Here is a 25,481-nt window from a genome sequence, read left to right on the forward strand (position 1 = left end):
AACGAATTAAGTTCTTAACCCGAGGTACTACTGTATAATAAACGACACAGAGCTTGTGTGTTGTAGTGGTTAGAGTGCTGGACTTAGGGCTCCATCCACAGTTCCCTTTGACCCAACACTGCCTCCTGGGGAAACCCTCAGTTTAGCGCTAAAATGGAGCAATCGGCAATTGGGTTTTCCGATTTAGTGCTACAGAGCAGGTTTTCCAGGGCAAAGCAGTGGGGCATAGCCAAAACTTCTCAGACCCATGCCTACAAAGTATGGGGCAAGTGGGAAACTGCTTGGACCCATGCTTTCTAGGCATGGGATAAGCGGAAGTGTGGACTGAAAAGGTCCAGGTTCAAATTCCAATAACACTCACTAGGTGGCCTTGGGCCGATTCCCACACTCTCAGTCTCACCTACCTCACAGGGTTGTTGTGAAGATAAGATGGGGATGGGGTGAACCGTATATGCTGCCTTGAGCTCCTTGAAGGACAGGCAGGATATATGTAAGAGGGGATGAAGCATTGTCCAAGGGACAATGTGGCCCTATAGGTCTCTCTGTCCTGCCCTCAAGATTTAGTATACAAGAAAGGCAAGGTCTGCTATGTCCATTCTTTTGAGCTTCTGCTTTAATTCAGCATCTCATAGGACTGGGGGCCTTATTTGCAGGTCTGTTGCAGTGCTTGTATTTCTGCTGCCAAAGTTTTTTCCATCAAAGTTTTTCAGGGCAAGAAATCCCGTTTGATTTTGATATATCAACATTTGTCTCATGGCTTTGTTTAGTATTGGTTGGATGGCGTGTGGATTATGGCTAACGGATTTTTTTGCATGTTGTGTGCAAGACAGAATTATTTTCTAGTTAAAGAATTGACTGTCCGTAACTAGGGATGCAAACACAAATCAGTTGGCATAAAATTCACAGGCAGTTAACAAAAGGGTTTCTTGTGTGCTGGCTACAATCCATTCAATTCATCTCCGTTAATGCTTTTGCAAGCTTTTCGTATTTGTATTTGTTTACGATTTCATGCCCAAGTGCTCTCTGTTGTTCTTTTGTCATGCATCAGCATGGTGGCATGAATTAAACTGGGATCATTATTGCAATTACTGTAAATATGTTGCTTATCGCAACCGTTCCAGCTCAAAGAATGCTGATAATTCATATACTGAAAAATATTTCTGCACGTAGAGGGCAGGAGAGAAATTAACAACGGGTGCTTCATAAGTTTTAGCAACAGATTGCTCTTCCAAAAAAGATGATCTGAAAAGGAATCTCTGGTGTTGATTTATTTTCCCTGTGATGTGACTTACAGTAATCATAATCGTAATAGCAATAACAAGAATAGTAATATGACTATTCTTGTTATGAATGTGGATGCATTCCCCACCCCCGCAAACAGGTTTGTTAGGGATAAACTAACCGTGATGTAAACACATATGTGGCTATTGCAACACAAGGCTCACAGAATCTTCCTGCCATGCTGCTGTATAATGTTTGCTAGAACTGACTAATTTCCTGATATCATGGTGTTCCAAATTCTTGAAACTCCTCTCTACTTTACATTGACTGCTACAAGATATAGTGACATCCTCTGGTTGTAGAAGTGGGTCAAAGAAGGAACTGAAAGAGGAGTAACAATATTCCTTGCCCACCTTTCACCACAAGGTCCCAGGGCATGTTACAGCAATATAAAAATGCAAGATTAAAAGCAGTTCTAAAAATTTACAGTCAGAAGAATAGGGTGGCTCCTTATGCGTGTGTTTGTACATTAGGCAAAATTGCTCACAAACAGTATAGTAGGAGAAATTTAAACTAAAATGCTGGTGGTTTTTCATGAGGACTTTTTAAAAGATAAATTAATTTCAAAGTGATGTGGAAATGTAGAGAACGGAACTTAAGGTTGGAAAAACAAGATGCTGAGGGAGACTGAAATTGACATATTTCCTGCCCCCTGTGTGCACTTAGCATGCAGTGCTCCCATATTTATGTAGTATGAAAGGTGGGGTAACCTGCAGCTTTCCAGATGTTGCTCAATGGCAGTTGTAAACACTCCTTGCCATTGGTCATCCTGTCTGGGACTTATGGGAGTTGTAGTCCAAAATATCTGGAAGTGTGGTCTACATCATTACTGGTGGATCCGTTAAGTACTTATAAGTCCTTTCAGATGTGGCTTTTACTGTCACTACAACATTTTGACATGGCAAACCTTGGAGAAAATTTAAGTAAAGGTAAAGAGACCTCTGACCATTAGGTCCAGTCGTGGCCGACTCTGGGGTTATGGTGCTCATCTCGCTTTACGGGCCCTGGGAGCCGGCGTACAGCTTCCGGGTCATGTGGCCAGCATGACTAAGCCGCTTCTGGCGAACCAGAGCAGCGCACGGAAACGCCGTTTACCTTCCCGCTGGAGTGGTACCTATTTATCTACTTGCACTTTGACATGCTTTCAAACTGCTAGGTTGGCAGGAGCAGGGACTGAGCAACGGGAGCCCACCCCTTTGCGGGGATTCAAACCGCTAACCTTCTGATCGGCAAGTCCTAGGCTCTGTGGTTTAACCCACAGCGCCACCCGCGTCCCTTGGAGAAAATTTATACACCACTTAATTGTAGAAAAAATGCTCAAAGCGGTTTACCAAAAAAAACCCATTAAAATTTAAAAGTACATAAAAAGTACAAGTATGCCTGTATACTTAATTTCATGCCACCTTTCCATAGTTCAAACCATGCGCAAGGCAGTCAACAACATGGAAAAATACATAATTACAAACAAAACAGAAGTGGTCATAAACAATAAATAAAACATAAAATTAAATAAATTAAAGTATTTCCACATAAATCATAAGAATATCTGAAATAAAGGTACAGAATTAATACTGATAAAGGCAACAACAACCCCACCCCAATTATTTTGCAAGCATACGGTAATTTAAAACATACAGAAAGTTTATACCACAATAGAACAGACTAAAAACAAAATAAAACTCATACAAACTTGGAAACTTATGGGCAGGCTTGTCTAAATAAGAATGTCTTCAGGTGCTGAAAAGAACATATTGCACAATTTACCATCTAATGAAGGGGTTTCTTGAATGATCCTAGACAACATGAGGTACTTAATCAAATAGCCTATAGTTAAACTATTCAGCTCAGTCCCACAGCATATAGTGCTGGCCACCAACCTGGGTGATTTTAGAAGAAGAGTAGACAAATTCATGGAAGAGAGGGTTATTGAGGACTACTTTTACTATAATGGATATGTTCTATTCAGTGCTATTTTTCTAGAAAAAGAGGTGCTGGAACTCACTTATTCTCTTATAATGGCAAATATCTAGATGTTGCCACATCTCTCAGACTTACGATTGTTAGTTCCTAGCTTGTCAGTAGTAATAAATAATCATTGGCCCTACAGAGACTCTGATTTTGCATTTTATATTTTGTATATTGTTTGATCCACTGTAATAAGCACTTGATGGATTGCTGTATTAATTGGGGGGGGGGGTTGTTTGCATATATGAGGAGAAACAGCCAAAGTTTTGTGTGGACTTCTACAAAAATATAAAAGGAATTACAAGTTAATATGGAAATGAGTCAAACTGGACTTGCGGTTGGAATGTGAGAAACTGAGTAAACCAGAATTGATGGATTCACTGATCCGTAAATGTAAGGATTGTTGCAAAATCCGTTCCTCCTTAAACTTCCTGTATAAAGATACATGTAGTAGCCCTATGCTTGGGCCACCCATGTTTCCAACCCACTCTACAGGCAGATGGAATTTAATCTGGCATGAGGAATATAACCCTCTTGCTTGCTTTGCATGTAGGTCTCTTTGAGTCTCCTGGAGGCCACTGGACCCCTTTTTTTATATATAAACCCATTCTTCCTTTATATGTTTGCACATTAAGAGCTGTCCAAGAAGCTGGTGGGTTGCTGTGTTTTTGTTTTGTTGGATTAAATTCTTGTTGAGAGCCAAAGTTTCAGGCAGCAAATGTCATGAAATATTAGAGAGGAGGGGAGAGAGTGAACAAAAGAGAATCTTAACAAACAGCTGGCAACTATACATCCTGGTGAGCCAAGAATGGAAAGAAGGAGAAAAAACATGGGAGAAAATGGTTACTCCAGACTTGAGTACAAAGCAAAGGTGGGTGGGGGGAGGATTAAAAACTACTTATGGTCTGGTAAGGGTATTTTTAATTCTCACCCTAGAACAAATAAACAGAATATTCTGGGTCTTCTCCAAGGCTTTGTGGAACGGCAGCGTTTCAGTTGAAGCTAGCTGCATATTATTCTCAGTTTGTAAAACAACTGGAAACTTTGTTGAACCATTTTACAAAATGGAACAAACAGACTGCAGCCATCCTACTGCCTTCTCTGCTCTGCAGCAGAGGACTTGTAATAAAAATTGGCAGATATTTGTGATACCTTCACTCATCAATCAGAAAACATCCTTTTGAGGAGTTGCAAAAAGCAACCTGATCAAACTTTTGGATTTGACTTCAAAATTTAAGATATGGTTTGGTGTGGGTGTTGAGATTTCAACCACTAAATCCAAATTATGAAATCTGAATATTCAGCAGAATTTGATGTTTCTTAAAAAGTTGTTAATATGTTTATTTAGGAAACTTCTATAAAGTTTTTCACCTTTACAACGAAATTATCAAATTGGTTTACATCTATTGCATAATAATAATAATAATAATAATAATAATAATAATAATAATAATAATTTATTATTTATACCCCGCCCATCTGGCTGGGTTTCCCCAGCCACTCTGGGCAGCTTCCAAAAGAATATTAAAATACTATGATACATCAAACATTAAAAGCTTCCCTAAACAGGGCTTCCCTAAAATACAAAAAAAGTCATATTATATTTATATGTAAACCTATTTGATAAAATGAAACCAGTGATTGAAACCATACAGTGCAATGCAGCGCATCTGCTATTTAAAACTGGAAGAAAGCTCCAATTAATTAGTGTTACTGCATCTGATGAAGCAGACCATGTAAGTTTTTGCAATAGCAGATGTAGGTTTTTTAAAAAAGATGCTTCTGTGTGCAATGACTGGCAGCAGCTCTCCAAGGGTTTAGGACAAGGAATAAGAGCATAAGAAGAGCCTGCTGGATCAGGCCAATGGCCCATCTCGTCCAGCGTCCTCTTCTCACAGGGGCCAACCAGAGAAGCCCATTCTGGGAAATCAGCAAGAGAGACCCAAGAGCAAGAGTCCTCTCCACTCCTTCGGTTTCCAGCAACTGGCATTCAGAAGCATTTCTGCATCTGACTGGAGGCAGAGCATAGCCTCCATCATGGCTAGTAGCTATTGATAGCCTTATCTTCCATGAATTTATCCAATCCTCTTTTAAGGCCCTAGAGTTTTGTGGCGTAAAACCAACAAATTTGAAAGGTATAGAACAAGGGAGGAAAAAAACCCTTTCTTGATTCTTCTCTCAAGTGGAGCACTGGGGAAATTCTTTTGTTATTCAGGTCAGCTTTTACACCTTTCATCAAAGCAGCCCTGAAGCCCTTTAACACTTTAACCCAAAGACAAGGGTAACACTTGACATTGCATGTTTAGTATGTTTGAAGAGTGTGAATTTGCAATTGGCAAACTCCAAAGGTTTAATCTATCCTTAGTTGTGGCAGGAGGGTGGATTGGGAGGGAGTGTGCCAGGAGAGGCAGCTGTTGTATTTTGGAAGAGTGGTAACACCCACATATATTCCTCTGCCTTTAACAGAAACTTAACATGCAGACATTAGCTAGTAATGCTTTTCACAGCTTGGAGAAAAAGATGTTCACCGGCTGCTTCCTGCTGCTCGCACTGCTGTTAGAGCGAGGGTGGAGATCCTCCAGATGTTGCTGGACTACAGCTCCCATCATCCATGACCATTGGCCATGCTGAGTCCAACAACAGCTGGAGAGCCACAGGTTTCCACTATTGCATTAGAAGCACAGCAAATGTGGATTTTCCTCTTATTTTGTTTTTTTAAAATTGGGCACTGCCATTCAGCTGAGCTTCTAGAATAGTTTACAAAACCAAGACAAAATACAAAAAAGTCATTGAAATGCTGGAACAGGGAGGGCTGTATCTTAGCAGCAGGTCCCCTGGTTCAGTCTCTGGAAAGACTCCAGTCTGGAACCTTGAAGAGCGGTTGCCAGTCAGATTGGACAGCCTACCTAGCACTGAGCTAAGTGGACCAACAGTGTAAAAGCAGCATCCTTTGTTCCTGCTTAAATAACAGGCAAAGTTAAAATACCCTTGCCTAGTGCCAGTAATATAACAGTGTTGCTGCCAGGTGTCGATCGCCCCTTGACATGTTGTCCCCTTCTGAAAAAAGAGGAACTGCATCATTGTGTTCAGAAACACACTTCTGGTTAATCACTTGGCAAGTCTATTACCCCGCTGCGTCACTGGAGTTCTTTGTCTGGCTAGAGTTGTAACGCTAGCAGGGTACCATGCAAGAGACACCTGCAGACTCAGTAAGCCTGAGCTGACACTATTCTGTGATTTGGCAGATGGAGCTAAGGAAATGTGGGAGTGGAGGAAGAAGTTGTTGGATGTCTTTGATGATGGAAGAATTTTCCATATCCCCCGATACTCGTCGTCCTTTCCTTCAACTCCCTTCATGCTCTGCCCACTGCTCAGCAGCCTTGTTATTCTTTCACACAGCATGAAAATATGCACAGAGGGCCTGTCTACACATGCATGACTGTCAGCTCAACTTTTCATCACTTCTTTATTCAGCATTTGGTGATTTGCACACAAACATGCAAACTGATTCCATTTTATGTGAGTTGAGGCTCATCTGCGGTTTTTGACCATCATATTTTGGATAGCATGGCACACATCTTAACTGGAAATTAATTATAGCAATAAACCCTTTGCTACAAAAGTGCCTAACAGTCACACCCAGTTGCTGAAAAAGAGATGGAACAGTTTTCTAGTTTCGTCAAAGTTACCAACAGACTGTTGTCAAAACAGTTCTGGCATTTGCTATCCTAGCTTGGATTTGGGGGTCATGGGCTGAAATGAACATTGCCAGAGAACTTGTTGCACCTCTGTATGCTTGCTGCTTCATTCCTCCAACATGCTAAATCCATACATTTGCTATTTGTGGCAATGTGTTACTTCTGTGCCTGAAGATGCCTGAAGATGTTGGTTACACCCGTTCACCTTGCATTAGCTTTTTGCAAGTGTATCACTTAGTAAGCTCTGAATTCACACCAGATGGATGTGGTAGGTTGTATCTCCCCCCCGCCCCCTCTTTTAAAGAAATATTCTTTTTGTAAAAGCAGCTTCATTTCACAGTCCTTGTCTTATTAAATTTGTGTTGGAGATGCATGATTTTTAAAGTGCAACTCAAGTTATTTTTAGATCTTGGAATTCGTTAAAAATGGGCTGTTGCTACACATCAGCCACAGCAAGGAGATACTGAAGAATCCAGTTTGATTATGTACACAGAGGAAGCTGCCTTATATTGATTCAGCTGCATCTTTTACCATTATCCGGGGATGCGGGTGGCGCTGTGGGTTAAACAACAGCCTAGGGCTTGCCAATCAGAAGGTTGACAGTTCAAATCCCCGCAATGGGGTGAGCTCCCGTTGTTCGGTCCCAGCTCCTGCCAACCTAGCAGTTCAAAAGCACTTCAAAGTGCAAGTAGATAAATAGGTACCGCTCCAGCAGGAAGGTAAACAGCGTTTCTGTGCGCTGCTCTGGTCCACCAGAAGCAGCTTAGTCATGCTGGCCACATGACCCGGAAGCTGTACGCTGGCTCCCATGGCCAGTAAAGCAAGATGAGCGCAGCAACCCCAGAGTTGTCCGCGACTGGACCTAACGGTCAGGGGTCCCTTTACCTTTACCTTTACCATTATCCATCTATTATATTACCATCATTACCATAAATAATTCCACATTGCAAGTGTAATTACATCTCTGCCAAAGATTTTAACTGTTTACAACGGTCTTTTAAATAAATTACAAATTTACTCCAGTCTTTAGAAAATACTTGATCTTCCTGGTTTCGGATCTTCCCCGTCAGTTTCTCCATCTCCGCATACTCCATCAGTGTCATCTGCCATTCTTCTTTTGTTGGTGTTTCTCCTTCCACCCATCTCTGGGCTAGTAGCATTCTAGCCCTCGTGTATTTCAGGCAGGGGTCTTCCCAACCTTACCTGGAGACATCAGGGACAACTCAGCCTCAACAACACTGAGCTAGATGGACCCAATGTCTGACTAGGTATAAGGCAGCTTTCTGTGTTCCTGTGTTCCACCCATCAAAATTCCAAAGAAATTCTAAAACTGAACTGAGAGGGAGGCAGAAAAATGGAAGTATATTTCTCAGAAATGGGGTGTGTGTGTCATATTTCAGCAAAGCACTAATTTCATTGAGTAGCTTAAGAAATGTTGCTGCCATGGTAACCTCCTATCAGTTTATGATTGACTCCTTATACAGCAATCACATCCCTCTAGCATACAACAAAACAGAATTATATATGCCTCCCACAAAGCACTTCCTTAAGTCACTCATTCTCATACTATTTATCTCTGCCTCATAATTAATGTGCCCCTCATAATTGTTATATGCATGTGCACAACCCACCATTGTTTCTGTTTCATAAAGAATTAAAATGTTTTCAATAGTCCCATTTTTCATTTTAAAGTCAATAATTACTCATTTGTTTTCCCAGAAATTATTATTTTATTCAATGAATCATTTTGCTTCACTATCAGGGTTGGAGTAATATTTAATAACAAAATGCATATAAAAATTATTCTGGAGTTATAAAGGGGTTTCTGAATCATGCTATTCATTATATTAATTAACCCTAAAGTGGGGGGGATACTTACTAAAAACAGATATTTGAATTGTTCTATTGATTCCTTCAGAGAGAGAGAAAACAGGAATATCGTGTTCATTTGCTTTGATTTTGCCAAATCCCTAATCACAAGTTTAAAAGGTTACCCCCTGAAATATAAATGAATTATTTTAATATATTTCTTTTTAATTCTGAAATACAAACAAATGCTTTCTTTTCTTTCTAGAAAGTCCTAAGCAATCAAGTCCCAGACAATCTCAGGATATTGAGGCAAGGATAGGGAACTGCAGTCCCAGAGCCTTCTGCTCTGAGGCAACAGCCTCACCTTGCCTCATGGGCAGATAGGCACTGCATTCACCCCACAGGCTGGAGGTTCTGCACCCCAGTTCTAACTGGAGATGCACACTATGTTGTTCACAGCTTTGGGGGGCTTGGGCTAAAAAGTGGCATATAAATGAGCCATACCATACCATATAGAAAGGCCTTAGAGGTTTGCAAGTGGCTACCAAGGCAAAGAGGTTCCCCATTCTAGGCCTTAGAAATGAGGGCACCTAGGCAGGGCTGAACGGTGGAGGAAATTGCCAGGCAGGGGCCTGCTTGACAAGATGAGAGAGAAAAAATTGTTGCGCAAAGACAAGAAAACGAAAAAGTTTAATTTGTGGACCGTTCCGCACATTGTCGAAAGGGCTGAAAGTACAGCAGCTGCCCCCAATTGGACAGAGGTGCTCTAACTGTGGGTATAAAAGGGATACATCTGTTCGATTTCCTGTTATGAATCAGCCTTGGGATAGGGGGAAAACATCCATGCACAATGAGAGGTGACTTTTTTTTCACCTCAAACTCAGAACCATTTCTTTTTTCTGGGGTCAGAGAGCCTTCAGTTCAGCCTCTTTTGTTTTTATTTCTTTGTTTTTTAAGTGGAAGGAGGAAGAAAAAAGAAGTAATATTCTTTATTTTGTGTTCATTCTAAGGAAACTAAAATTAGAGGAGAATAAGTCTCCTGGTGTTTCTTGTGATGAGCGCTCATAGGAACATGCTGTGCTTTGTTCATAGGTAGTTTATGATGTCTGAGACTGATCCTGCGGTATGTATATTTTGGTGGGAATTCAGTGGAGACAATGGAGAAGAGTGACATTGCATACAATTCTGCATTTGTGTGGAACGATACAGGTCGCCTTTTAAAAAGTACACACAGAAAGACAGGAAGCTGTCTATGACTGTACTACCCTGAATACACCCAATCTCATCTGATCTCTGAAGCTAAGAAGAGTCAGGCCCGGTTAGTACCTAGATAGGAGAAAGACAGGAAACTGCCTCATACCATTGCTTTACCTAATTCAGTATAGCTAACACTGAGGGGGAGCAGCTTTCTAGGTCTCCAGAGTTTCAGATGGGGAACAATCTCAGCCCTACCTGGAGATGCCAGGGATTGAACCTGGGACCCTCTGTATGCAAAGCAGATGTTCTACCACTGAGCAATGGCCTTTTCCCCAACGCCCTGACAGCTTCCATATTTTCACCATCTACCTGATTCCATGTTTATACCAAGATAACAGAGCTTTGGAAAATGTGATCAATCACTGCATTTCCTCAACTAAACTACTTGAGGGGGGCATAAAACATTTCTTTCCTGAGACTCAACTTTTAAATAAATTTGTGGGTGCCAGCACAGTATTGTGATCTGCTCCTGCTAACTAGATATTGGGCAGAGGAGTGGGATATAATTTTAGTTAATCAAGTGTCCTAGAACCTCTGGTGTACAACATCCTGATTTTGGGGGGGCATAGGTGGACTGTCATAAATCAAAGACAAATTTCATCAAGACAAAAACATTCAGAGTGCCTGGGGCCTGGCCAGTGAGGTGTGTCATGGGCTTCTCAGACCAGTTTGTAGTTCCTGGATGCTCTCTATGGCAGAATGCATGATTCATAAAGTTCTTTCCACCGATCTTTTTCTTCTGCTTAACTGCAGTTTTCTGGAGAAAATGGTCCTTTGACAAATTTGCTTTTTCTTTGCAGAGAGACCCAGGATTTATGAAAAGGAGACAGATTTTTCTAAAATGGAGCTGGTCACAAAAGGAGGAGAGCAGAGCCTCCAGTGCACATCAAGTGGGAATCCTCTGCCCACCATACATTGGGAATGGGAGCCATGCAGTCATGAAGACAACCTGTAAGTTATCACTGTAATGTGCTGATCTGAATCAATAACCATTTGCCCACAAGTCATTTCCCTGACTGTTAACATAGGGCTCTGCACTGAAGATGCCAGAAAACTGTGATATATGAAACATTATTCACCCAAGTCCTGGAAAGAGAGCTAAGGCTTGCTCTAATGCAACTAGAGGTTGCAGGACGTTAATTTATGAAGGTGTTTCTTCAACTCTTAAGCTTTGGAAGAAAATTGGTAAAGACTGTGTGGGTCAAAAACAAGAAATGCCCTGCTCAGGCATCCATCTAGTCTGGCATCTGGCTTCCCCCACCAATCAGCCAGATATGATTGGCAAGCCAACAGGACCCTACACCACTGCACAAGCACCCTTACAGGTGGACGGATCTTTCTGTTTTCTTTCCTAGTCAGTTTCACATGTGGTGGTCCATAGGTTTGCTTTAATCTGTTTTCTGGAAAACAGATTAAAATACACATTTCCACCTAGCATAAGAACATCAGAAGTGCCCTGCTGAATCAGGCCAAAGGCCATCTGGCCCAGCGCTCTATTCTCACAGCCAACTAGATGCCTGTTGGAAGCCTGCTAGCAACATCAACTCTGGTATTCAGAGACGTGCTGCCTCCTAAAATAGGCAGTTTTGCATGCATTTCCTTCTGAGGTATGCATCTTTTTGGCATACATTTTTTGAGCCCAGGACTGTGCTGCAACATTCTAAATAGTTTGCAATACAGTGGAGAGCTGCGTTGTGATCTGTGCATTAGTCCCTGGAATACAAGTCAAGTCAGTTCACATAACAAAAATCCCCAGCAATATTTCCCTATGGTTTGCATGCAGCATCTGAAATGTGGTATATTGCTTCTGGGCACGGAAGTTCCATTTATTATCATGGCTAGTAGACACTCTCTTTCATGGATTTGTCTGAAATACTATCACAATTACTTGCGTCATCATCATCATCTTGAGATAGTTAACTTTTACCAACTAGAAGTTAAGGATAGGATAGAAAAGGAAGCGGCACCTCCAGCTCTGCCTGCATTTGATAATCACAGCCAGTAGTGTTTCCACCTACACACATTTTTTTGCAGCTTGGTGACATTAGAAAACCCCAGCTCTGAGCATCATCTGAGAAACCAAAATTGACAGATTTGCCTATTCATATTGGGAAGCTGTAAGCCAAGGTGTTTTTTGCACAGGATCTATTTCCATATATCCCCACATCCATCCCAAAATTTAAATGACCCCTTCTCCCAGCATGCTCTTCCAGCTCCAGGATCCTCTACTTCCTTCCACGTGGAGGGAGGGATTGAGCGGCTGACTGCACCCGAGATAAAGAACCCTGCGCTGAAGATAAGTCGCCTAGTAAGGACAGGCTTCACCTCCTTCCCCAGGAATCTTCATTGAGCTCTTAAGCTCCACTCCTTGAACCTCAGGGTTTTTTTAAACGCTTCCCCTCTGACAGAACTGAATATCAGTGAACATAAAACTATGAAGTTGATCTCAGTTTTGTAGCTTTGAAATAAGCTCCCCAATTGCCAAATTACCGGTAACTCCAAAGGGATAAGAACCCCCCCCCCAAATAAACAGCTACAAAAAACACACACCCCACTGTGAAGTTTTGAAGTTTTCAGAGATTCCAACTGCAACAGCTGTTCAGAAGCAAATAAATAGGCACCTACAGAATGTCTGTTGTAGGGTCTTCAGGCCAGAACAGAAACCAAGCTGGTTTTGTAGATTCTGGCAGTCCAAGATGAGATGTTAAGGGGAAAAGAACAAATGGCAAAACAACAGAAGCCCAATAATATTTTGATGGGTTTTATTAGGCAGGCGAGGAGATATAATTAACTATATTTTATCCCCCTACAGAGCCACATGTGTGGGTTAACAGACAGATAAAAGAATCAACTTATTGCTTGAGTTTTAAAATGTGGGGCTGAGCAGAGTTTAAATTCCATCTTAAGCAGGTTAAGTGAAAGCAAAGAAATTAGGTTTATCAAGGAAACAGGCTACAGACTGAAAAGTAAGTTTAAAACATATATTTTACTCACAGTCAAGCATTTGTCCTTAGCAGCAACAGCATTAAAAGTAAATGCAGGTTAAATACTTGTGTTTACAGCAAAAACAGCTTCTGCTTCTGGCAGGTGCCCCTGATGCTGGAGTGTTTAGAGGCACGTCCTTCTTCATGGCTGGTTGAAGAGAAAGAGAAAGAGAGAGAGAGAGAGAGAGAGAGAGAGAGAGAGAGAGAGAGAGAGAAGGCACCGGAAATACCGCATTTGCTTGAGTCTAATGCACCATCAAATCTAATACACACCTCAATTTCCAGAACCTTGAAACAAAAAAAAGCATTTGCTGGTGAATGTAAATGTGCCAGCGAATCTAATTTACACCTTAATTTTCGCAACATAATTTGGCCAAAAATGCTGAGCATTAGATTCAAGTAAATACGGTATTTCTTTTGCTTCTTCCCTCCCAGGAGTGAAGGGGAATTGACATCACATTGGGTCTTCTCTACCAAATGCATTTCTATTGTCTGAGTCTGCTTATTGGCAGTATAGCTCTATGGTCTTAATCCTTTCACATGCCAACTAGCAAGAAAATGCATTGTTAGATTTGACTGCATATCTCCCACAATTTTGAACACCGATATGATTACAGTGTTCTACATGTCTGTTAGTGACAGAACTGAGACAATACAATTGTCTTAAAAAGAAACAATGATTCTTCCTATGAGTCTTAATCAGAGGTGGTTTTTGGGTGGTGCAACCGGTGCAGTCACATTGATGCCACACTGTAGGGGGCACCAAAACAATGCTGTAAAATGAAGCAGGAGAGATGGGGGCACTGAATTTTTGTGTTTTACAGGGCAGCGCTGAAATGTGAGAGCCCAAAGTCTGCCACTGGTCTTAATTCTGCTTCAGCTAGCTATAGAGAACACTGTTCAGCACTTAACCCCTTGGTTAGTCCCCATTCTTCCTCACTCTCAATGCCCACTGTCAGGGAACTGTCATCAGAGCTAGAGGTGGAGGGAAGGCTCCAGAGGGATGCCGGAGAGGGTCCCAGTAGGGAGAGAGGCAGCCCATCTGCTGGGGAAGGAAATCAGTGTAACACCAGTGGAGAAGGGGGGCAGATGGGGGAATCGGAGAGGAGGCTCCAAGACTCCTCGCCGGAGACCAGCGGAGAGAGTATGGGTACTCCGTTGCCCACACCCTCCCTGCGCAGAAGACTTCCGCACAGGGAGAGTAGGAGGAGACTTGGCGTCAAACAACTTTTATGCTGGAAAAGTTTCAAGAAACACCCACTGACGGATTCTGCCAGCGACTGAGACAGTCATGATGCTGGAGGCTGTTCAGTCAGAAAGGGTTTAACCAGGTAACCTCGCCAGCAGTGGCGGCAACTTACGCACGAGCAACCCCTAAATCCATTACACCCACCAACTCAGATGGCTTTAAAAGTGCATAAATTCATGAGTTGCTACTGGCCACAATGACAATGTTCTGCTTCTGCTGATAGAGGCTGAAATCTAGGAGGGGGAATCCTTTCAGCCTGAGAGCCACATTCCCCCATGAACAAAGAAAAATCATAATTGATGCAGGGAGAGGTCAAGGAAATGGAATAAACTGCCATGTGAATGCAGCCCAGTTCCCTGGAGCATACCATACACAGCTCAGAATTGTGAGCTGGGCTGGTCTAGGTGGGTTGCAGCTGTGCAGGCCTGGCGCACCAGATCCCCATGCCTCTTCTGCATGCATGTGAAGGGCAGATTCTTATCCTTGACTTCACTCACTGTTCAAAACATATTGCCCGGCAGGCGTAAGATACAGGAACCCCCTAATTGCCTTATTTCTCTGTGTGGGGTTAGAGGAGGGACAAAGAATCCCAGATCTACCAAACAGGAATTAAGTGAGTTAGGCATGAGGTGCTGCTCGGCGCTGTTTCTCTAAACAAACAGACAAGTTTCCTTTGTTCCTATTGAAATGTTAGCAGAGCAACCCATGGAGAGATGCCTTGGTTCAGGCCTGAATGGGGAGCACTCCCCTTGGTGAGGACCAGGAGGGATGTCTGGGAGCCAAACCCAACATCTCCTCCTGTACTTTCACCCTTCTGTGCAGCAAGGAGGCTGGAGTCAGGTTTTCCACCCTTAAAAATAAAGGACAGATGGAGGAATATAAAGAGCCAAATGGGCCCCCTCTTGTCTCTTTTCTGATGTTTTTGTTGGGATGGGGAGGCTTACTGTCATTTGAAGAACACCCATGGAAAAAAATATTTGAAGTTGAGATTGCAGCTTAATTTGTCCAAGGTCATTGCTGGTGATAGTTCGTTGGAGGAGCAGCCAGGAGAACCTCCTGGTGTGTGTGTGCGTGCGTGCGCATCAGTAATAAAACAGATTTATTGCAACCCATGACAGGATCTGATTTCCTCGCATTATTTCAAACTATGTTAGTAAGATGCTCCCTGGTTTGGGTAGCGATAAATAATAAAAAGAAAACAGAAATATGGAGAGTGGGGTGGAGTGTATGGGGTGGATGCTGTCAGTCTATTTCTGATCAGTTTTGCATGTGTTCATACACAAGTACATCCCATCGAATTTGGGAATCAATCTGCATTTAAAAACAACTTGTGTATGTTTTCATAAAATATGAATCTTTGTGTGCTTTTTGCCTTAAAGTAGGCATTTTTAATGTGAATTTTGGTATGCACTGAAAATGTCAAAAATTACAGATGAAGAATTTTGCTAATATAGAACTCTACCTCTTGTTTCAACTGACACTGCATACCAGAGGCATTGCCTGTTTTTGTCATAACTGGCAACTCAGTCTAAGGTCACATTCACACCATACCTTTAAAGCTCTATAATACCACTTTGTCTGGCTTCCTCCAGATAATTCTGGGAGCTGCAGTTTGTTAAGGGTGCTGAGAGTAGCTAGGAGACCCCCTATTTCCCTCGCAGAGCTATAATTCACAGAGTTTCCTGTGAAGGGGGGATTGTTAAACCACTCTGGGACAGGAATCAGGGTCTCCTAACAACTCTCAGCACCTTTAACAAACTCAGTTCCCAGAATTCTTTGTGAGAAGGCATGAGAATTATAGTGGAATCTTAGTGCTTTAAACTTGTGTGAATGCTGGTTTTGCTTGGCATAAGCACTCCTTGCCACATGCCACTTGAGACCCCAGTGACAGGTTGGAATCCAATACAAATACACCTATTGAAATTAATGGTTGCAGTTTATTCATGCTCATTAATTTCATTAGGTCTCCTCTAAGTTAAGCTTCATTGACTACCACTGCAGGAGTTCCCACAGACTACGAACCCATTCCCTCAGTGCAACCCCTCCCAGAACAGATCATCCACATAATTACCCAATATTGGAAGCTCCCACCCAAAGCACCTCCAGTCGTTACCAGCATTTAACCTTAGATTATTGACTCCCTTTCAGCCTTACTGCTTCAAGGCACTAGTGCAACATCTGCACAACATCTCGTCTGTTGTTATCAGTTAGGCTGACCAAGGCTGTTTCTGTGCTAAAACTGGACCTGAAACCAGATTGAAGTCTGTCTAGATAATCCAGAACAAGTCAGGCATTCTTCCCATGGCAATGCATTAGCTAAAATGCCACATCAACACATTTTGCATGCAAATTGCCTTACAAGTAGGGATTTAAGCATCTTTACAGTCCAGTCCTCTTTAGGCTTACTCACATGTAAGGCCCACCCTGTACAATGGACAAACAGGATTGCAGAGTAATATAATCTTGAGTGTTTCTGCTGACCTCAGGAGTGTAAACTAAGCCAAATAATGAAAATGCCCAGCTTGTGGTTCTATCACTTTAAACACAATGGCAAAGTGTGTTTGTATCTCCACTTGACCTCCAAAGTAGCCTTATCTTTCCTTACAGAAGCTGGAGGGGAAGCCTCTTGTGAGAAAAACACCCCTTCCCTCATTTCCTGTTGCTATTTCATTTCCCCTAACCCCCACTCCCCACTGCTCCCATTTTTATTTTCTAATGTCCTGATTTTCTGACATTGTTCAATCTGCGTACAGAGAGTTCTGTCTCCTTTGCACTCATTGAGTGATATTGTGTCTGAAGGAAACTGCAAAAGCCACCAGGAAATTACAGGGGCCGAGGAAGCTGCTTTATACTAAGGCAGCCCCTTGGCCCATCTAGTTCAGTATTGTCTGCACTGATTGGTAGCGGCTGTCAGGGGACATCCCACTCTTCAGGGAGATGCCAGGAATTGAACCTGGCACCTTCTGTTTGCAAAACAGATGCTCCATTATTAAGTTGTGGCATAACTTCCTTAAATGGAAAGGTGTTTGTAGTGTAGCAAAATAATAATAATAATAAAATCACCTTATTTACCTGATATTGTTAAAATAATTAGCTGCCCCATTGTTTTTGTTCAAGGGCAGTTTTTAGTGCTGGTGAATAGGTATTCTATATTTATCTTTCTAATAATAACTGAAATTGTGTTTTATTTGTTTATTGCCAATGGCCTCGTCCCAAGGACTGTGTGGGCCTACCTCATCTTTGCCACTGTCATCAATACTGATTTTCTTGCCACCTCTCAAGAGCCACAGCTCAGAGTTGTTCCGCCAGGCCTTTGGTCAGGGCGCAGCCTGACTCCCTCCTCTGGCAACCTGCACAGAATTTTGCTTAATTGGTTGCCATCAATTTGATTTAATTAATTTTTATAATGAAATATTTTCAGATTTTGTGATCATTTGACTGATTATTTGATTGTTGTTAGCCGCCCTGAGCCCGGCTTCGGCTGGGGAGGGCGGGATATAAATAAAATTTTTTATTATTATTATTATTATTATTATTATTATTATTATAGCATTTGCTTTGCATACAAAATGTCCCAATGTTCAATCCCTGACATCTCCAGGTAGGATAAAAATAGACCCTTGCCTAATACCCTGGAGAGCTAGTGTCAGTCTGTGTAGGAAGTACTGATCTAGGTGGACCTATGACCTGAATTAGTATAAGACATCTGCTTGTTTGATCCTCCCTCTTGGCCCAGTCCATAGAACCACCCAGAGTAGTGTAAGACAAACTGGAAGCTCCTTGTTCTTTCCCTTTCTCTTATCACTGCTCACATCCTCAGAGAGGGCAGGTGATCATGCAGAGACAGCAAGAGAGGTGAGCCAGTCCAAGAGGACTCTGGAAAGGCCCCTCCCTGGGATGTGGTCCTTGGCAGATGCCCAATGATGCCAAACCTGTTTGGTACCCTGTTCTGGCAAAGGTGCAAGCAGTATGTAAAAAATACATAAGCTACTAACTAGGGTGCCTATGTTCTTCCTCCATCATTGGAAGCAGTCGTGCCTCTGTATAGCAGCTGCTGGAAACTGCAAGTGGGAAGAGTATTGTTGCACTCAATTCCTGCTTGTGGGCTTCTCATAAGCATATGGTTGTCACTGTAATAACAGGGTGGTGGTCTAGATTTCCTCCAGCAATGCTTAATTTGACCATCAAATTTAGCAATAATTCCATTTGTTTCATAGAACAATCTCCTTCCCTTCATCAAGCAGAAAACAATTCTTTGTAACTCTGAATCTGATCTTTAATTCCTGATTTTCCATATAGATTTTTTAAGGCTAGAAACACTCCCTTTTCAATATTTTCATTTCCCATGTGTATTTGCTGGAAATTAGCCAAACATTGGATTAAAAGAGTCTTTGCCCTATGTTTTTCCCATCTAGCGATGGTACCAGCACCTTACACAGATTTTTCAGTCTTCACCATTTCCAGAAGTCCTTCATCATCCAAATGCAACTAGATTATGTACAGCCAAGCATGGAAATCTCCTGATTGCAACGTTGGGATCAAGGCATGCCTGTTAACGTTGGCCTGAGCCTTTGTTCTTTCATTCAGAAACCTTCTGTAGCTTTAGTAAGCTGGCATTGGGCCCAGAACTTTCTGGAGTTTGGTAAATATATTGCAGCAGTGTACAGGAAAGAAATGGTCTGGTGAAACTGCTTGAAAGTATGAAGAAAACGTAATGTTTATTACTCATGGCAAAGAAAGCCGTTCTGAGGATGGGTTTTATATGTGGCCAAAATGGAATCACATGTGGACTAACTAAAGTGCAGCTGGCTTGAGCTAATTCACTAGGAGAATAAGTCTCCTTTACCAACAGGTGGTTACTAAAAGAGAAGGAACCAGTGCCTTTCTGTCTATCATTCCCCCCCCCCCACTGGTTCAGGTAATTTATTGCAAGTATTATTGTTTTATTTCCAATACTGAGCTTTTGGCCTGATCCAACAGGGTTCTTCTTATGTACTTTATTCCAGGCTTTCCTAAATTGTGGCCCTCCAAATGTTAGGAGGTTCCACTTCCCACCACCCCTGAGAATTGCCTCTGCTGACTGGGACTGATGGGAGTTGGAGTCCAACAGCAACTGGAGGACCACAGGTTCCTCACTCCTACTTCAAACCCTAAGTCCATTTTCTTGGATGCTATGCTAGAAAAATGGCCATGTCTCAAGTCAGGTGCACAGATTTATGTGATTTGCCATTTCAGCTTATTCTTATTCTTTTTCCTTTTTTTAAATTTTCAGATGCAAGCAACGAGGGGAAAGGATCAAGGTGGAAGAAACCATTGGCCGTGAAATCACCTACCCAGCAAATAAAATCAAGTCCATTGAACCTAAGTACATAAGACATGGCAATAAATTAAAGGTACGGAGTATTGATTTCCTGCAGTTTCAGTGGCTTCACTCAAAAGCCCCCTTTCTCTCTTTGTGTTTTTTTTTAAATTAATTTTTGAATATAAAAACCAACATACGATCAGTTACAATTTCCCCCTGTTCACTCCCCATAACAACCACAACTACATCCAGTTGTGTTAGTAATGATAAAATAAAACATAGCCTCCTTTGTCAAACATCTCAAGCACTGATTTCCTTTTAGCGCTGAATTTTTGACGTGCTTGGAATTCTTCCACCCTGGGATCATGTTCAAATCTTCTCTGTTTATCGACTGTGGTGATGATGTCACTTGTCCCCCTTCCCTGGTTTTCATTTTATTTTTAAAGCTCTCAGAAATTGCACGACTCACTCAGAAAGCTTTTTGGTCTTGAGCCTGAGAAAGTGCAAGAAGCGCTTCCAGCCATGAGAACTCTTGCAAAGGGCACCCAGCTAATGAGATCCCTTATCTCATCCAAATGCTCAGCTGTCTTTCTTTTTTGCTCTCCACCATTCCAGCCACACTTGCTATTCACTCCATGGTTCCGACCCCAAACAAAGCAGAAATGCATGAAATTCCTACCTCACTTCTGTTTTGGAGAAATGCCCTTTTTCGGGGGACAGTGTGGTTAGGACAATGTAGGCTGGTTTTCTGTAGTCTTCATCCATCTATCTATGTGCATTTTTATCTATATTCAGTGCTTTTTTCTAGTGGGAAAATGGTGTTGGAGCTCACCATGAATACCTCCCTCATTCTTTTAGAATGGCAGTGGTGCCCATCTGAGAGGGGCTGGATCTGAATTCCAGCTGGGGGAAAAGCCCCTTCTATAGCTATGTTGCTGTCTGCCTGCCTGCCTTATACCTACCTGTCAGACCATTAATCCAGCTTGCTCAGTATTAGGGGGTGTTTTTCTTTTCTTTATATTTGTATCCTTATCTTGAAAATCAATAAAAATAAGATTTAAAAAATCCAGCCCAGTATTGTCTACACCAGCCTTCCTCAACCTAGTGTACTCCAGATGGTTTTTGAATTCCCATCAGTCTCTGCAGCCAGCATGGCCAGTGGTCAGGAATGATGAGAGCTGCAGTCCAACAACATCTGGCAGACAAGAGGTTGTGGAAGGCAGATCTGTGGTGAATGGCAGTGGGTCTCTAGAGGGTTTAAGAAGGAGTTCCTCCCCACACCCCAGTCCTACCAGTCTCATAAAAGACTGTGGGTCTGGCACTAAACTTTCAGTTCCTTGCATCCACTGATGGGGGATGGAAAGGTGTCTGCGTGTGTGTGCAGGTAGGTGGAAACATCTGGCTCATATGGCTAGGATGTAGCCTACTGTACAAAGATAAGAGTGACATCAATTGTTGCAAACATTGCCTTTGGCCTTACCTATACGGCCTCTGAAAGAAATGTGGCCCTTGGGATGATAAAGGTATGTGTGTGCACATGTGCAAATTGTACAGTATTGGTTTTCCTTTCGGTTCCTAACCTTTGTGGTAATTGTGCCAAAGACTCATAAAGCTAAATTATCTGAGGCTTGGATTTCAAGCATTTTCCCTGTGAAGGCCCATTAGAGAAAAAAATCCTGCGCAAACACTTTAACGAAGTCCAAGGGTGTCTGCATTAAGCAAAACTTTCAGATAATGAATATAATTTTATAAACAACACACTGATGAAAACCCTATTGCCTCCAGCCTTCCCCCCACCCTCTTTTTATCAGTGCCAATTACCTCCAGAAATAGAACATTAAGGAAACAGACCAATTCATTTCCCACCATATACTAGCAAGTAATTTTATTGGTGCTTTGCAAGCCAGATAAAACAAAAATGCCAGAGACTCTGGTGGCCTGCCTTTAATTGACTGTGCTGTGATGCTGGCATGAGCTCAGATCTGATAATCTTTCCTATGTGCCTTGACTCTCTTGTACTGTATCAAGAGCCTCACATCACAGACCTCACTGGAGAGACAAATTTCCTCAGCCTCCAGTGAATCACTTGCTGCCTACTTCCATTTTGGAGATTGAGAGGCCTGTAAGGATGCAGAAATTTCAGAAACAAACAAAAATGGTTATTAAAAAACCAAACCAAAACACACGGCTTGGAGATGCTTACCCTGCTCTGGTGGTGGTGGTGGTGCTGGTTGTGGTGATAAAATAGGCAAGGCACAGCATTCCCCGCCAGGTTCATAACTCCTATTTGTTTATTAAAATTGTGTGTTTTAATAACACTTCACAGTGTGACTAACTATCACATAAAACAGCTGGCAAGCTACATTAAGTTTAGACCTTATTAAAAGACTTCACAATTTCAGGGCCTCAAAAGAGTCCTGCACTGGGTCAGGAGTGAGTTACTGTATTTTTCGCTCTCTAAGACGCACCAGACCACAAGACGCACCTAGTTTTTGGAGGAGGAAAACAAGAAAAAAAATATTCTGAATCTCAGAAGCAGGAACAGCAAGAGGGATCACTGCGCAGTGAAAGCAGCGATCCCTCTTGCTGTTCTGGCTTCTGGGATACGTGTGCAGCCTTCATTCGCTCCATAAGACGCACACACATTTCCCCTTACTTTTTGGGAAGGGAAAAGTGAGTCTTATAGAGCAAAAAATACGGTATATGCATGCCTGACACCTTGCTTGGAAGCAGCAGACATCTCTTAAGTTCTGTCTCCACTACAACCCAACCCTCATTCTCCATTATGTGTGGTCACCATGAAAGGCAAAGGAAATCTTCTCTGACTGATGAGCAAACATTTGAAGAGCCAGAAGGGTTGGATGAGAATGCAATTATTCTGAAGTTTAGATAACTAAGCAGTCAGATGTTGGCTTTGGTCTGATAAATAAATGCACCCACAAAGGCTCAAGACAGTATAATAAAGAATGAGACACTCACCCTCCATGGGGTTGCCTGTGGATGCAGGGACCTAAATAGCAACACCCAAAATTTATATGCATAATGTAGCTTGCTATACGTTGAGGCATTCATGTGGACTGCCCACATCACAAATTATTATTATTATTACATATTTATTTAATATCCTGCCATTTTTCCCCCAAAGGAGCCTAGGGAGGCAAACACATCAAATACATTTTTTAAAAATACAGCGTTATAAAACAGTTAAAGCATTCTAAAAACAGTTACAGTTTAAAACATTGTTTCATCTTCTCTCTCTCTCTCTCTCTCTCTTGGTGTGTGGACAAGATGGTACTGGGGCAGTTAGATAGCTTGTACTGAAACTAGCTAGGGGCTTTGAAAACAGCATTATAAACTTGACCCAGAAATGTATTGCAGGTGGCATATATAATACAAGTGTAAATGAAGCAGACCATCATATTCCAATGATAGTGGTGGTGGCAGTAAAACTTCTTTCATTCCTGAAAGTTTCTAGTATGCTTCAGGCCCCCTTTGTAATCTTTAGAGGACATGCCATCATCCTTAAGACTTGAGGTGAATTGTCTTCCGTGGCTTAATAGTGATTTCTTTTCTTGCAGTAACGTTAGCTTGTTGCCATGCACTTGGCAGATTTAGGGAGTTGCTGAACGACGCTAGTGTAAACCTGCCAATTCTGTCTTCCCATAACCATCTCTATCACAGCACTGTGACAGTATCCAACAGCTTGAACTGTTTCCCACCCACTTTCCCCACACCTACTCACCCGCATTGCCTCACTGCAAGGGAGAAAATAGAGGTGGGGGTGGGGACGAGACTATGGAACTGAAAAGTGTGGAGTCACACAAGCCCTGTCTATTTTTGCTGACTGCAGTTTCCTGTCTCTTAAGGCTTAATTGGAAGATCAATTTAAGAGCGTGCCCCTTCATCACTTTAGCCTTTGCAGAATAATCTTGCAAATAGTCCTGGAGACAAAGCTATTTCTTATTCACACATGATGGATGGCGTAGCCTTCCTTTGGGGCAAATAACCATGTCATGTATTGTGTTTTTCTTAGAGGCTCAAGGGTGTGCATTCTAGAATTTTAGAAGCAGAATACTTGATTCTGCAAAGAGGAGGTTACTACATGGTACTTGAATCTATCCAGTCTCAAAGCAGAGGGTTGTTCTTATGTGAATGTATATCCCACGGATACTTCCACAATTAGATTACTGAGGGCTTCTCCATGCTTGCCTTTCCTCCACTCTTTCTAAGCATGGTCTGCGATTTTAAGCTCAGTATCCAAGCTCCCCACCTCCCTTTTTTTTTGTTCTAGAGCTTTCCCCATGAAAACCTGCTCTTGAAAGCTCAGTTGGCGTCAACGTCAATCTGCAGAAAACCCGAATTGATGTTTGCTGGGTTTTTGCGGGGAAAGGTCAGGGCAAGAAACCAGCAACACCATGCTTATGTATGGGGCATTAAACCACAGGCCTCTGCCTGGAAAGCATATGCCAAAGGTAAAGTGTGGATAAACCCTGAGGCAGCTGGCTCCACTGAAACACATTGGGGACTAATCTACACTGGTCAGTGAAAACATAAAAGATGCGTTATAAACATGAGACACTCGAGGGCACTGTAGAGCAGTGATCTATTGCCGATGTAAATTTGCATTGAGAGCTATATTACTTTCTAAAAATAATGTTATCCCGATCAGTGTAGATCCAACCTGGCTTTGATACAATCAGAAATTTCTCTTCGTCATGTTATGGTCCATTCATACACATAATCATAGAACCAAAGAGTATGTATAGGCTCTGAGTAGGAATATGAAGCACCTGTTTATGTACTACAAGTACTTGTGAGAAGAACAGCTATTTTACCTGAAATCCTCCAGGCATTGCAGAAGAGAATTCTGGAATCCAGAGTGGATTCTGGGATCCAGCTTGATAGACTGGCTGCTGAAAGTTTGCCATGCAGTATTTGTGTGTAGCCATAACCATGGATGACTAGCAGGCCAGGGTCACCCAATGGGGAGGAGAAAGTGTTGAAGCTCAGTGGCAGAACATCTGCTTTGCATGCATAAGGTCCCTGATTTGATTCCCAGCATTTCCAGGTAACACTGGGAATGTCCCATGTCTGAATCCCTGTAGAGCTACTACCAGTCAGCATAGGTAATACTAAGCTAGATGGATCAGTGTTCTGAATATAAGGTAGTTTCTCATGTTCCACCCTAATCTTTATCAGACTCCATTTTTGCAGGCTATGCACTCCTCATTACAGTAAAGTGTGTCATAAGCTGGAAACAGGAAGCTTTTGTTGCTAGTGTGATAGCATTGGCACTGCCCAAGGGCTACACTTTTCTGTGTGAGAAGAGGACACATTACAAAAGTCACAGTGTGTGGGGGGGGATTGCTTAATTGGCTCCCAATTACTGCCTCTTCCTCAGTCCTGGGATGGGGAACCTGTGACCCTACGGAAATGGTTGGACTACAACTCCCTTCGCCCTGTTCTTTGGTCATGTTGACTGCAGCTGGGATGGTTGGAATTCCAACAACATCAAGGGGGCAGGGGCAGGCTCTTCATCCATGCCCTAATCTATAATTCAGGACCCCCAGTAATTATGATCAGCATAGCTCTGTCAGTGTCTGCCTGCCACAATGGCTATAGAGAGTCTTCATGCTTGGAGGCAGTCTATCTCTGGGTGCAATGTGCTGGGGTTACACAGCAGGGGAGAGGGAATGTCTTCCAAGCACTGCTTGTGGGCTTTCCGGAAGCAATGGCCTGTCCACTTCTGAAAACAAGAAGTGGGAAAGAAGAGGCTTTGGTTTGATCTTGCAGTGCTGGATTTATCCTTTTCAGCATTTATGTTTTGTTTGCTTGCCTTTATCCCACTCTTCTCGTTATTTGATCATCTTTCTCTGCACGTTTAAAAAACGTGTGCCTTAAAGTTGTTCCAAAGAGACGAGATTTGAAAGAAGAAT

The 25,481-nt window shown here is 42.3% G+C and overlaps 1 protein-coding gene across 4 annotated transcripts in view; it reads left to right on the forward strand.

Moving 5' to 3' along the window:
• Window positions 1-25,481, forward strand: part of LOC309523943 (vascular endothelial growth factor receptor kdr-like) — a 203,460-nt gene that overhangs the window by 95,842 nt on the left and 82,137 nt on the right. For all 4 annotated transcript variants that reach the window (XM_082208216.1, XM_082208217.1, XM_082208219.1 and 1 more), the window contains exons 10-11: window positions 10,811-10,961; window positions 19,516-19,636. In XM_082208216.1, coding sequence (XP_082064342.1) covers window positions 10,811-10,961; window positions 19,516-19,636 — 272 coding nt within the window. The remainder of the gene's footprint in view (window positions 1-10,810; window positions 10,962-19,515; window positions 19,637-25,481) is intronic.

The sequence above is a fragment of the Podarcis vaucheri genome (genome assembly GCF_965113315.1).
Source record: "Podarcis vaucheri genome assembly, chromosome: Z".
NCBI classification, from domain to species: domain Eukaryota; kingdom Metazoa; phylum Chordata; class Lepidosauria; order Squamata; family Lacertidae; genus Podarcis; species Podarcis vaucheri.